We start from the raw sequence: 12,540 nt of genomic DNA on the forward strand, positions 1-12,540 counted from the left end.
CATATCCCTGTAGATGACACAGGTGGAACACTTTCTATTCAAGTTCTGTCACAGGTTTACCTCACCCTATCGGGGGCCAGGACACCCATGAAAGCAGCTATGTCATTAGCAGCTCTGCTGCAATCATTGCACAGCTTTTTATATTGGGTGGCTACCAGCCAGCAGTCCACCAGGAATGAACAGCCATGCCTAACTGTGGCCAAGAGCAAAGTAGAGCACCTTGTGGCACAACATGCAGCTGAACTTAACATGCTTGATTTCAATGGCTGCTTCACTACCCAAGCCATCTGGATCCTTAACCATACAACCAGTTTTTCTGAAATGTGCAGATGGGAGTCATCCTGTGATTATCCTGGCATCAACCTATGATAATATACTGTCCCCACACCCTCCACCCAGCAGTTTCCACCCCCATCTGTCCTATCACCACCTCCTCCCCATTCTCATCTCCCACCCTCTAGCAATGCACCCATCCATCTTTTCCCACTCCTCTCCTTTTTCAATCAATTTTCCCCACTTCCCTGCCCTACAACCTCCTGCAGCACACCTGTTGGCATTCCAGTCCTGCACACTCAGCCAGACAGTGCTCCCCTCTTATCACACCCATACACTGGTATCCCTTTCCCTTCTCTGTCCCATCCCGTCCATATTGCTGCTTCCGTCCCAAGTGATTGTTGCATTCTGGCCCGAGCTGCCAGAGTTGGTGGTCATGTATGCATGAGAAATGTTGCTTGTGTGAATGAATGGTGTGTGTGTGTGTGTGTGTGTGTGTGTGTGTGTGTGTGTGTGTGTGTGTGTGTGGTAGCTGACATTAGATGGTAACACATGAAATAACATTTTGGATTGACTGTGCAATGCTACTGGAAGATTTTATAACTCAAAATCACTATCAAAGAGAATAGTGCCGAACGATGAAACAGTTTTGAGATTTCAAGTCAAAAATTCAAAAATTTACTCACTACTACATATCTATTTGATTGCTTGTTCTGGTTTCAGTCAAACTGAAACTGAATTGTTTCACCTGGCTTTGTGTAGCAGAGCAGACTCAAGAGTTTTCAGTAGGTGTAGGTGATTTTTTTTCTTGCAGGGAGGTTACAAGGAAAGGGCAGGTGAGGGGAAATAGCAGCTGCCCTCTTCTGTTCCTTGCTGGGTTCAACCTCCCCCTTCCTCACCTGTCACTCATAACTGCAACTGTGGCTGCCACAACACTGATATTGTCACAGAAGAAGCTGAGTGGCACAGTCACCTAATTACCAGTCACCTAATTACACCTTCTTCTATGTGACAATATAACTAATACTCCTGTTTACTAGATGGAATGTAACAATACGGGAGAAGGAAAGTTACTACTCACCATATAGTGGAGATGCTGAGTCGCGATTAAAAAAAGGCTCTGAGTACTATGCGACTCAACTTCTGAGGTCATCAGCTGCCAAGAACTTAGAACTAATTAAACCTAACTAACCTAATGACATCACACAGATCCATGCCCAAGGCAGGATTCGAACCTGCGACCGGAGCAGTCGCTCGGTTCCAGACTGTAGCGCCTAGAACTGCACGGCCACTCCGGCCGGCAAAAGATTCACACAAGACGTGTGTGCAAGTTTTGTGTGTGTGTGTGTGTGTGTGTGTGTGTGTGTGTGTGTGTGTGTGTGTGTGTGTGTGTGTGTGTGTGTACTACTACTGACAAAAGCCTTTGGCCGAAAGCTATAATTGTGTCAATCTTTTTGTTGTGCCTATTGCAACTCAGCATCTCCTCTATATGGTGAGTAGCAACTTTCCTTCACTGGTATTGTTACACACCTGTTTACTGCAGTGATATGATAGAATACTTTACCTGACATTGATGTAAGTGCATGTATGTCACCATTACAAAACACTAGTAAGTACGTTGTTTCTTAAGCATCCTGATCATAGAGAGAAATTACACATGAAATAATTTACATCATGAAACTTCAACTATGCTGTACTGCTCTGGTACGTCAATGATAGTTTTCCTACGTGGACTCAGGGGAGATGAAGTACCTACATTCCCATTCTAGCATGAAAACTTAATTTCTCAGCATCACTTTTCTCTAATTAGTAACCAATCAAAATCTGTCAAACCCTGTAAGAATAATTATCAAACATTAGTCTCCTTCTTATTGACATTAAATCAAATTACACAATTATGATGGAAAGTGCACATACACTGTAACAGAAATAATATTAATGCTCATGCATGGTTTTTGAGTAGAAAATCTGTACTATCTCTGCCAGACATCTTACTGTATCACTATTTCAATAACAAACAAATCAGATACTGAAATAGTGACAAATGGTACAGCAGAAGTATATACATCTCAAGGACAAATCTGAAATTTATCCATAAAACCATGGAACTCAACTAGATTGTCCCAGCACTGTCATATAATAGGAATTTTTAATTTCGAAATAGTGAGTTGCAGAGCACACACTATTCTGTCAAATATTCTCATTTGCAGTGAGGAATCAAATAGACCTGCACAGTGGCACTTCTCCTCTCTTTCACTCTTTTGGCTCTAATGAAAGATAAAATTATGGCAAGTTCAGCAAATTGTAGTATCTATATTTCAGCTAAGTTGAATTCTACAATTATATTTCTTCTTACTGTTCTGGCAGTGATAGGAATTCTAAACAGTTTCATTTTCAAAACACTGAACTCTTGGTTCTAGCACGTAATTTTAAAGAAGGCAGACAGATGAATAGTATTAAATTTCCATTCTTCATGCAGCTTTTTCATCAACATTACTCCTTTGACATGAATGTTAACTGTAAACTGTTCACTGGCTTACAGGAAAAAATTTTAGTTGTTATGATGCTTTTCAAATGCATAGTTATATCTTCCAGAAACACTAAGTCTGATATCTATTTTAATATTTAAGACTTTCATTAAGAGAAAAAGGAAAACATTCTGACAAACAGCAAAGAAAACATAACAAACTTATGCCCAACTAAGTAATTTGGACTGTGGTCAGGTATGCCCCCTTGGTCCCCACACTCCACTTCCACACATTTAAGAAATATTTTTAAGTGGTGATGCTTTACAAAATTTACACATCACCTCACGTCAACTTTCATTAGGTGACAGAATTCCACTGTTTCAGCACACAATGTCTCTAGGTGAATGAAGCAACGATTAGTCAAAACATCTATCCTGAATTTACTTTCAAATTTGTTTTTGGAGATTAAACCCTCATGAAGGTAAGTGTGTACACTACCAAAATAATGATTTTTTTGGAGGGCAAGAAGTGAATGGCCGGTGGTGTAATACCAATACAAGAAACTATTTGCACCAATAAGGTCTGGAAGTTTGTTGGGATGATAAGTGGAATATGTTGTGACAAGCGAGTGCACGGAATTTCAATGCAATTTTGTTACACTGAAATTTAGCTGTCACCTAAGTAAGCTGAAATTGACTGTGCAATCAATCCAAGTGAGACTAAAAGATGTTTGGGCAGTAATGGTGTTATAGAATGGAATAGATTTGATGATGGGATTATCTCAAAATGTGTCATGAGATAATAAATAAATATCCTGACAATGAAGACAAATGTATTACCATTTAGTGCCAACGAAATGACACATCTCTGAGAGGTTTCATTTCAAAAGTCATCAGAAGACATCAGGGTAGTTCAATATCATTGGCCAAGTAATGAGCACAACATAGTTTGCACTGTGAACAAGAGACAATTTGTTTTCCAGAAGAAAAAGAGAACTTGAATAAAGGAATATAAGGACGAGAGAGAGATAATGGGGGGAGGGGGGGGGGGGGGGAGCGCAATAAACTACACATCACTATCATTCAGTGGCAAAATTACTGAGAAACTGGCAAACCCTTGATAACAATGGAATCAGAAATGATAAGCACACAAAAAGAACTTTAACATAGCAACACAGCTTGAGAGCTTGTGTTGTTCTACAGAATAGACACACACACACACACACACACACACACACACACACACACACACACCCCTATGGTGCCCTGGCGCTATAGCCTGGTTTTGTCGAGTGGCCAACTTTACTCATTCTGCTGCTTGTGTCACAGACAATATTTGTCAGTAACAGATTTTATAAATTTAGATGTAAATTCAATTCAATGGAGCAGTGTATATTTTTTACAACCTAACTCCCAAGAGGGCTCAAAATGCCTTTTCTGTTCATCATGTTACTCACATTTTCACAAACCATTCCCTGTAATTATTGCCTAGAATTATTAATCACAATTTTACATTCAACATATTTTTAATTATTGCATGTTTTGGTCTTGTTTGTTGCCCAAACACTTTCCTATCATCACTTCCTCGAAACTAACATGAAGTTACATGATGAACCAATAATTTACACAAAACTTACAGTTCATGCTACAGAATAATAAATAAAACAAATATGTTTTATTAACCTGAAAACAATAAATGCAGTTACTTACAGTATCACAGTAAATCCAAAACTGTAACTAAATGGCATAGCAAATCATTAAATTTTACAGATATATTGGACATGATGCAACACCAACATAATTTTTTGTAAGTCACACATTCACATCTGGAGATAATCTTTTGGCACATGTTTTTATGTGTCCAGGTCTCTGATCTCCTATGTACACTAAATATTTATTATTGAAACTACATAACGAGTATAAAATTTAAAGCTGTACATACAACATACTGCTAATACCTAAATACAAACCAGAAAAAAATCATTTATTGTAAATAATTTTATAACAATCTCAGGCTCAGGCTCACATATATCTGCACGACCATGCTTCTTAATAACATAGAAAGAGTTACACAAAAAGAAACACTGAAATCACAGTTTAACAGTTACAAATATTCTCGTCACTGCAAAAATGCTAAATGCATTGCTAAAAGTTAAGCTGCTGCATGTGCACTAACAAAAAATAAAACAAATCTACAGAAATTAAACAAAGCAAGCACATCAGAACAAATTCTCATGCAAACACAATGCCAGATGTGTGGACAATAAAAGGTTTGTAATTATTTTTTAAAACGAAATTGAGTGCAACTGCGAAGTTAGGCAGAAAGAAATGGACTATTTTTTAAACTCAAACACGAGCTGTGACGGTATACTTTTTCTAATTCTTAGTTTTTTTTCTTTGCATTTCTTAATTTCAAATTTCTGAGCTGATCGCTGGAAGTTTCAGTACCTCTGCAATACAGTAATGCATGCCACCAATCATTGTGATTAATACTCTAAACCCTGTCACTGGCTAGTATCAATAAAATGTCTTTACCGGCAGAAACGTAATGTACATCTAATGCTTTTACTTAAAACTTTTTTTTAATTTGAAAATTAACTACAAAAAGTCTGGTCTAATCAGCTCTTCTTTCATAGTCAGAAGTCACATGCCATTGATACTTCATACTCAAATCTAATCTCTTCATTCTCAAGATTTTCATTTTTGTAATGCTACTCTAATTATGCTTCCGTACACTGCATGATTAAGGTTTACATTAAATCTTTATACTCCACTGTATGCCGATTTATATGTTATATGCTCATGAGTTCTCAAAATATTTATGAAAGGTCTGATCATAAAATTTCAAACTGTGCAGTGTACAGTCAGAAGACATCACATATCCAATGCTATTATCGATGCAGGCTGACAATCCATTAATGAAAGGTAATAGAGGAAGCACCCTAATGCCAAAGCCAAACATGAACTTATAGAATTCATTTTCTAGGCACATTCTGTTCGTTTATTGCTGCAGCATGAGAACTTCCACAAAAATCACCACTGGCACTGTGTCAGCATGAGGTTACACAATGAGTACATTTCTATTCATCTAAAAATTAACTTGCACAAAAATACACAACAAATTCTTTTCCAGTTGTCGTCTTACCATGCCGAGAACAGAATCTTGCTAGAAAAGAAAAGTTATTCACAACTTTAGTCAAGTGTAATTAACCACTTCTGGTTGATACAGATTCAACTTTTAACAAACTCATAATATAAAATATGGGTTTGTTATGGTTTAAAAGAAAATAACCAACAGTTCATGATACAAGTTTTCAACGAAGCATTTATATTAATTCACATTTAAAAGTAAATCATTCATCAATGCAAATATTGGTTTGTGTGTATGGTGCTTCACCTGGCTGGCATTGATATGATACACTCTCATAGTCCTTTGATTTGAAAGTAAGTCCATACAGCCAGTCACAGAAAAATCTACAATTTACTATGTTGCCTAAATTGCAGTGCATTTTAGTATGATTTAAACACAGAAAACAATATCAGAGGTGAAATCTACTATGTGTGATTAAAGAAAGCCCATCATCAAGGAAGGAAGGAAGATATGACTTCATATACACTTGACAGTATGATCAGTACAGACAGAGCACAAGCTTAGGTTATGAAAGGATGGGGAAGGAAATTGGTGATGCCCCTTTCAAAGGAACCATCTCGGCTTTCACCTGAAGCGATTTAGGGAAATAGCAGAAAGTGTAATTATGGATAGCCAGACAGGGATTTCAACCATCATCCTCCCGAATGTACATCCAGTGGGCAACCAACGCACCACCACACTCTGTCCTGCTACCAATGTTCACAGGATTTGATTCCCAGTTACATAATAAAGTGAACAAGCTACTAAGGAGTTAAAATGTGGTGTGCAGTGAACCACAGGAACCATGGACTGGGCAGGTCATCTTCCCAGAATAAAAAGCCATATGTTAGAGGTCAGTGCCCAAATCAGAGGAGGATCAGAGCCACTTCATCCCCCTGGAGCAACCAACACAAGGAACACCACAACTCGATAGTTGCCTGTAGCTTACAGACTCTCACTGCCAGCCCATCCCTCCTCCCACAATAGCATGGACGTCTGATGCAACAGTGAAATGACTGGCACACTGTGTCACTCGTGTCCCTGCAGGCACCCTTGGTGTCTTGGTCTGCTTGTTCATTTCTCCACATTTCCACGAGCCCCAGTACCCAGCAGAATGATGCCAGCTTTCCCCACAGTTGAGCATGTACTACCTGGACCATTTTTTTTTTCTGCTGGGTAAATGTGATGCTTGTAGGATAATGGAATTGGAGAAGATGAGAAATTGTTGGCTCTGTTAGAAACTGTTAGCCCTGAAGATCCCTCATCTGCTCCAGTGCCTTCAGGATCACATACAGCACTGTGATAAATACAGTATATTCATGGGGGAAGGTGAATCTTGAAGATCATGGGGGAAGGTGAATCTTGAAGATACAGTTGGGGAACACTACTGAACAGCTAAAGAAGTTCCCTTGTTGGGATCCATCATTATATGCAACAGTGAAACTGAGATGCCTATCTAACATTTTTTAAAAAAATGGGCCTATGTAGAAGCCAAGGAGGAGGACATAGGACTTTAAAACCAGCCACACCCCATCTCTAAAATGCAATCCTTCACTTGAATCATTACTCATTGTCAGTTTAAAAAAGCCCTTCTGTTGAGCCAAGCAATGGTATGGTATGGAATAGTATGCAGCTGTGAATGACATGGACAGTGCTTTATAGGCCTGTTGAACCATAAGCAGTTGTTATCTGATATGAAGTGGCTGCTTCCTAGCCTCAACACAAAGGCTCTGAGTGGGGATCATTCTAGAGGCCTTGTTGGCCAGCCAAATACATTTGTAGGCCACCACGTAACTATTGTTGTTAAACAGAGTGGTTTTTAGAGACTGTCTTTTCAAGCCCCAAAAGTGTGGCCAAGAAAACTCACTTGTCTTTAAAATTAAAAACAGTGTGTCTTATCCTCAACTCATGAAACTTTAAAACAGAACATCAATGGTTAAAAAGAATGCACAGAGACTTCATGATGGAAAAATTAAAACGCCTCTTCTCTAGCCAATGTTCTAGACATTGAGTAGACAGTTGCAACCGACGCACTGTCATTGCGCAAATACGGAACAACAAAAGACTGAAGTCATTGACAAACATGGAACACTGAACAGAACACTCAATAACGGACATGATACACTCCTGGAAATGGAAAAAAAAGAACACATTGACACCGGTGTGTCAGACCCACCATACTTGCTCCGGACACTGCGAGAGGGCTGTACAAGCAATGATCACACGCACGACACAGCGGACACACCAGGAACCGCGGTGTTGGCCGTCGAATGGCGCTAGCTGCGCAGCATTTGTGCACCGCCGCCGTCAGTGTCAGCCAGTTTGCCGTGGCATACGGAGCTCCATCGCAGTCTTTAACACTGGTAGCATGCCGCGACAGAGTGGACGTGAACCGTATGTGCAGTTGACGGACTTTGAGCGAGGGCATATAGTGGGCATGCGAGAGGCCGGGTGGACGTACCGCCGAATTGCTCAACACATGGGGCGTGAGGTCTCCACAGTACATCGATGTTGTTGCCAGTGGTCGGCGGAAGGTGCACGTGCCCGTCGACCTGGGACCGGACCGCAGCGACGCACGGATGCACGCCAAGACTGTAGGATCCTACGCAGTGCCGTAGGGGACCGCACCGCCACTTCCCAGCAAATTAGGGACACTGTTGCTCCTGGGGTATCGGCGAGGACCATTCGCAACCGTCTCCATGAAGCTGGGCTACGGTCCCGCACACCGTTAGGCCGTCTTCCGCTCACGCCCCAACATCGTGCAGCCCGCCTCCAGTGGTGTCGCGACAGGCGTGAATGGAGGGACGAATGGAGACGAGTCATCTTCAGCGATGGGAGTCGCTTCTGCCTTGGTGCCAATGATGGTCGTATGCGTGTTTGGCGCCGTGCAGGTGAGCGCCACAATCAGGACTGCATACGACCGAGGCACACAGGGCCAACACCCAGCATCATGGTGTGGGGAGCGATCTCCTACACTGGCCGTACTCCTCTGGTGATCGTCGAGGGGACACTGAATAGTGCACGGTACATCCAAACCGTCATCGAACCCATCGTTCTACCATTCCTTGACCGGCAAGGGAACTTGCTGTTCCAACAGGACAATGCACGTCCGCATGTATCCCGTGCCACCCAACGTGCTCTAGAAGGTGTAAGTCAACTACCCTGGCCAGCAAGATCTCCGGATCTGTCTCCCATTGAGCATGTTTGGGACTGGATGAAGCGTCGTCTCACGCGGTCTGCACGTCCAGCACAAACGCTGGTCCAACTGAGGCGCCAGGTGGAAATGGCATGGCAAGCCGTTCCACAGGACTACATCCAGCATCTCTACGATCGTCTCCATGGGAGAATAGCAGCCTGCATTGCTGTGAAAGGTGGATATACACTGTGCTAGTGCCGACATTGTGCATGCTCTGTTGCCTGTGTCTATGTGCCTGTGGTTCTGTCAGTGTGATCATGTGATGTATCTGACCCCAGGAATGTGTCAATAAAGTTTCCCCTTCCTGGGACAATGAATTCACGGTGTTCTTATTTCAATTTCCAGGAGTGTAGTATTAGTAGTTATGGGAGAGACAGTAACACACAAAACACTACCTTGAGGGACACCATTCTCCTGCTGAAAGAGATCAGAAATGATATCATCAACTTGATATCTGAAATTGCATTGTGAGAGGAAGGACAGTATAAAGATGGGAAGACATTCTCAAAAACCCCATTCTTTTTTTATTTATTTATTTATTTAAATATCAAGACCAAATTGAGGAGCAATTCTCCCAAGGTCATGGAACGTGTCAGTACATGAACTTACAACATAAAAAGTAATAACAGATAAAAATAAATGTTCATGAACCTGGAAGAAAATCAGTCCATAAGTTTAAGCAAACGCTATCAACAATACAATGAGAATCGTCTTAATTTTTCAAGGAACTCCTCGACAGTATAGAAGGAGTGACCCATGAGGAAACTCTTCAGTTTCAATTTGAAAGCGCGTGGATTACTGCTAAGATTTTTGAATTCGAGTGGCAGCTTATTGAAAATGGATACAGCAGTATACTGCACGCCTTTTTGCACAAGAGTTAAGGAAGTCCGATCCAAATGGAGGTTTGATTTCTGCCAAGTATTAACCGAGTGAAAGCTGCTTATTGTTGGAAATAAACTAATATTGGTAACAAGAAATGACAATAAGGAATATACATATTGAGAGGCCAATGTCAAAATACCCAGACTCGTGAAAAGACGTCGACAAGAGGTTCGTGAACTCACACCACTTATTGTCCAAACTGCACGTTTCTGAGCCCAAAATATCCTTCTAGAATGGGAAGAGTTACCCCAAAACATAACACCATACGACATAAGTGAGTGAAAATAATCAAAGTAGACTAATTTACGTGTCGAAATATCACTCACTTTCGATACCGTTCGAATAGTGAAAATGGCAGTATTAAGTCTTTGAACAAGATCCTGAACGTGGGCTTTCCCCGACAGCTTACTATCTATCTGAAGACCTAGGAATTTGAACTGTTCAGTTTCACTAATCATATGCCCGTTCTGTGAGATTAAAACGTCAGGTTTTATTGAATTGTGTGTTAGGAACTGTAAAAACTGAGTCTTACTGTGATTTAACGTTAGTTTATTTTCTACAAGCCATGAACTGAGGTCATGTAGTGCTCTACTTGAAACCGAGTCAATGTTGCACACAACATCCTTTACTACCAAGCTAGTGTCATCAGCAAACAGAAATATTTTAGAGTTACTCATAATACTAGAGGGCATATCATTTATATAAATAAGGAACAGGAGCAGCTCCAACACTGATCCCTGGAGCTGTCTTATGATAATTTGGCCCCAAGAAGTAATGTAGGTCTTTTTGATGTCAAAAAATATACCCAATAGATGATGTTGCATAGCTGCTTTCAGGAGGCCCAGGTTATCAAAGGTGATTCCTCCTGAGCTCACACAAAGAAAAGATCAAGAAGCTGCCTGGATTCTAGGCTACAAACAAGGGGCAGTTGACCGTCCACTCCAAGGTCTTTCCCCACACAACTAATGAGGGCAACACAATGGCAATTACTCAAGTATTTGTGATTCTTTCCAGGTTTTAAAATGGAAGTAAAATTGCCTCTCACTTTGAGTTGGAAAAGTGTTTGTATAACTAAATGAGGTGAAAAAGCGCAAGAATAATTTTTTGCTCCACTCTGTGGGGTGCCATGATATATTGTGATGGACCCCATCATGACCAGGTGCCATGTCACAAGCTGCAGATAACACAGAATCTAGCAACCACTTGGAGAAGGGACAGTCGTATTCTTCTTCAGTGTGGAATTGAACTCCCAACAGCCCCTCTCAGCAGCCACTCTGTAGCATTGGAATGCTGAATTCTGCCTGGCAGTGGCACTAACTATTAGAAAATAAGCTATCATAATCTGGCCAGTGTCTTGTGGGTTGGTCAACAGCAGTCAACAACACATTTCTCCTCCCCTCCAAAATCCTTCTGAAGGTCTGCCACACATCTGCACTCTTAGTGGAGCAGTTTATAACAGTCACAAGCTGTTTTCATGATCTCTTTTTGCAGTCTCCAATATGAAACCAGATCAGGAAGTGATCACTTGAGTGTAAGTCATCAACCATTCTTCACTGAGCTGTGTGTGCGAGGGCCAGAGAGCGTACAAAGAAATTGATACAGTGAATGACCCCGTTTTAGTGCTGAAGCGTTTGCTCTGCCCCCACATTCAACAAACATGCATACTGTGTGCATTACGACCACCACAGAGAAGGAAGGGTTGGGGAAGATGAATAAGTAGTTCACTGACAACCTCTTGTAGAACACCTCACGCTGGGGCACACGGAGTGGACATACTGTTAGCTTATGATGTACAAGCACTAATACAGCAACTGCTTATGGGCTGGTTGTGAGGAAGTGAGAGAATGAGGGGTATGCCTTGTTTATGAAAACAGCCACACTTTTAGCTCTCTCGCCACTAAGGTCATCATTTAATGAATAATATATCCACATAGCTCGGAAGTGTCAGAGAATTTAAAATGTCTCTCTTGAAGAAATATACACATTGGTCTATCCCAGTGTACCAGATATAGTTCCTCCACATCTGTCCTGAACACATTCAAGTTCCACTGAAGTATGAAAGCCATCTCAATAGCGAGGTTTATCCTCTGTCTTTTTCCCTGTCATTCGTCAATGGTAGGGAGATAGCAGTGGAGGGAAGGTTGCCTCAGGGATTCACTGGTTAACTCAGATCGACCTCGACATCTAGAACAGCGATGGTATGGTCTTCATCTGAACAATCACCCTGTTGGTTTGCATCTCCATCTCGAATTTTGGGATGGTAGGGTAGCAAGGCAGTTTTAACAGAAAAATTATGCTTGGGTCTCTTCTGTGGGCTGTTATAAAGATCAGATCTTTTGAAATGATCATGTTCCAAGCTGTGAAGTACTGAGGAGAATTGGGAAAAGGTTAGAAATTGTACATATCAACTAGAACAGACAGCCCCCAATATCTTGGTCACATGATGAGGTCTAGCGAACAGTTCAAGGTGAAACAGTCACAGGTGTGAACACTTGTGAGGACCCCACTTATTTATGAAGTTGGTTTGAATCTTTATCGAATGACCTCCTCTGAATCATAATGAATAAAGACAAAATTGCCATATGAACTGTT

The 12,540-nt window shown here is 41.1% G+C and overlaps 1 protein-coding gene across 5 annotated transcripts in view; it reads right to left on the reverse strand.

Annotated features, from left to right (window-relative positions):
* Positions 1–12,540, reverse strand: part of LOC126345893 (ATP-dependent 6-phosphofructokinase) — an 86,084-nt gene that overhangs the window by 17,239 nt on the left and 56,305 nt on the right. For 3 of the 5 annotated variants that reach the window (XM_050002141.1, XM_050002142.1, XM_050002140.1), the window contains exon 10: positions 5,886–5,906. The exons of the other annotated variants lie outside the window; for them this stretch is intronic. In XM_050002141.1, coding sequence (XP_049858098.1) covers positions 5,886–5,906 — 21 coding nt within the window. The remainder of the gene's footprint in view (positions 1–5,885; positions 5,907–12,540) is intronic. 5 annotated transcript variants of the gene reach the window in all.

This window comes from Schistocerca gregaria, chromosome 1 (assembly GCF_023897955.1).
Source record: "Schistocerca gregaria isolate iqSchGreg1 chromosome 1, iqSchGreg1.2, whole genome shotgun sequence".
Lineage (NCBI taxonomy): Eukaryota > Metazoa > Arthropoda > Insecta > Orthoptera > Acrididae > Schistocerca > Schistocerca gregaria.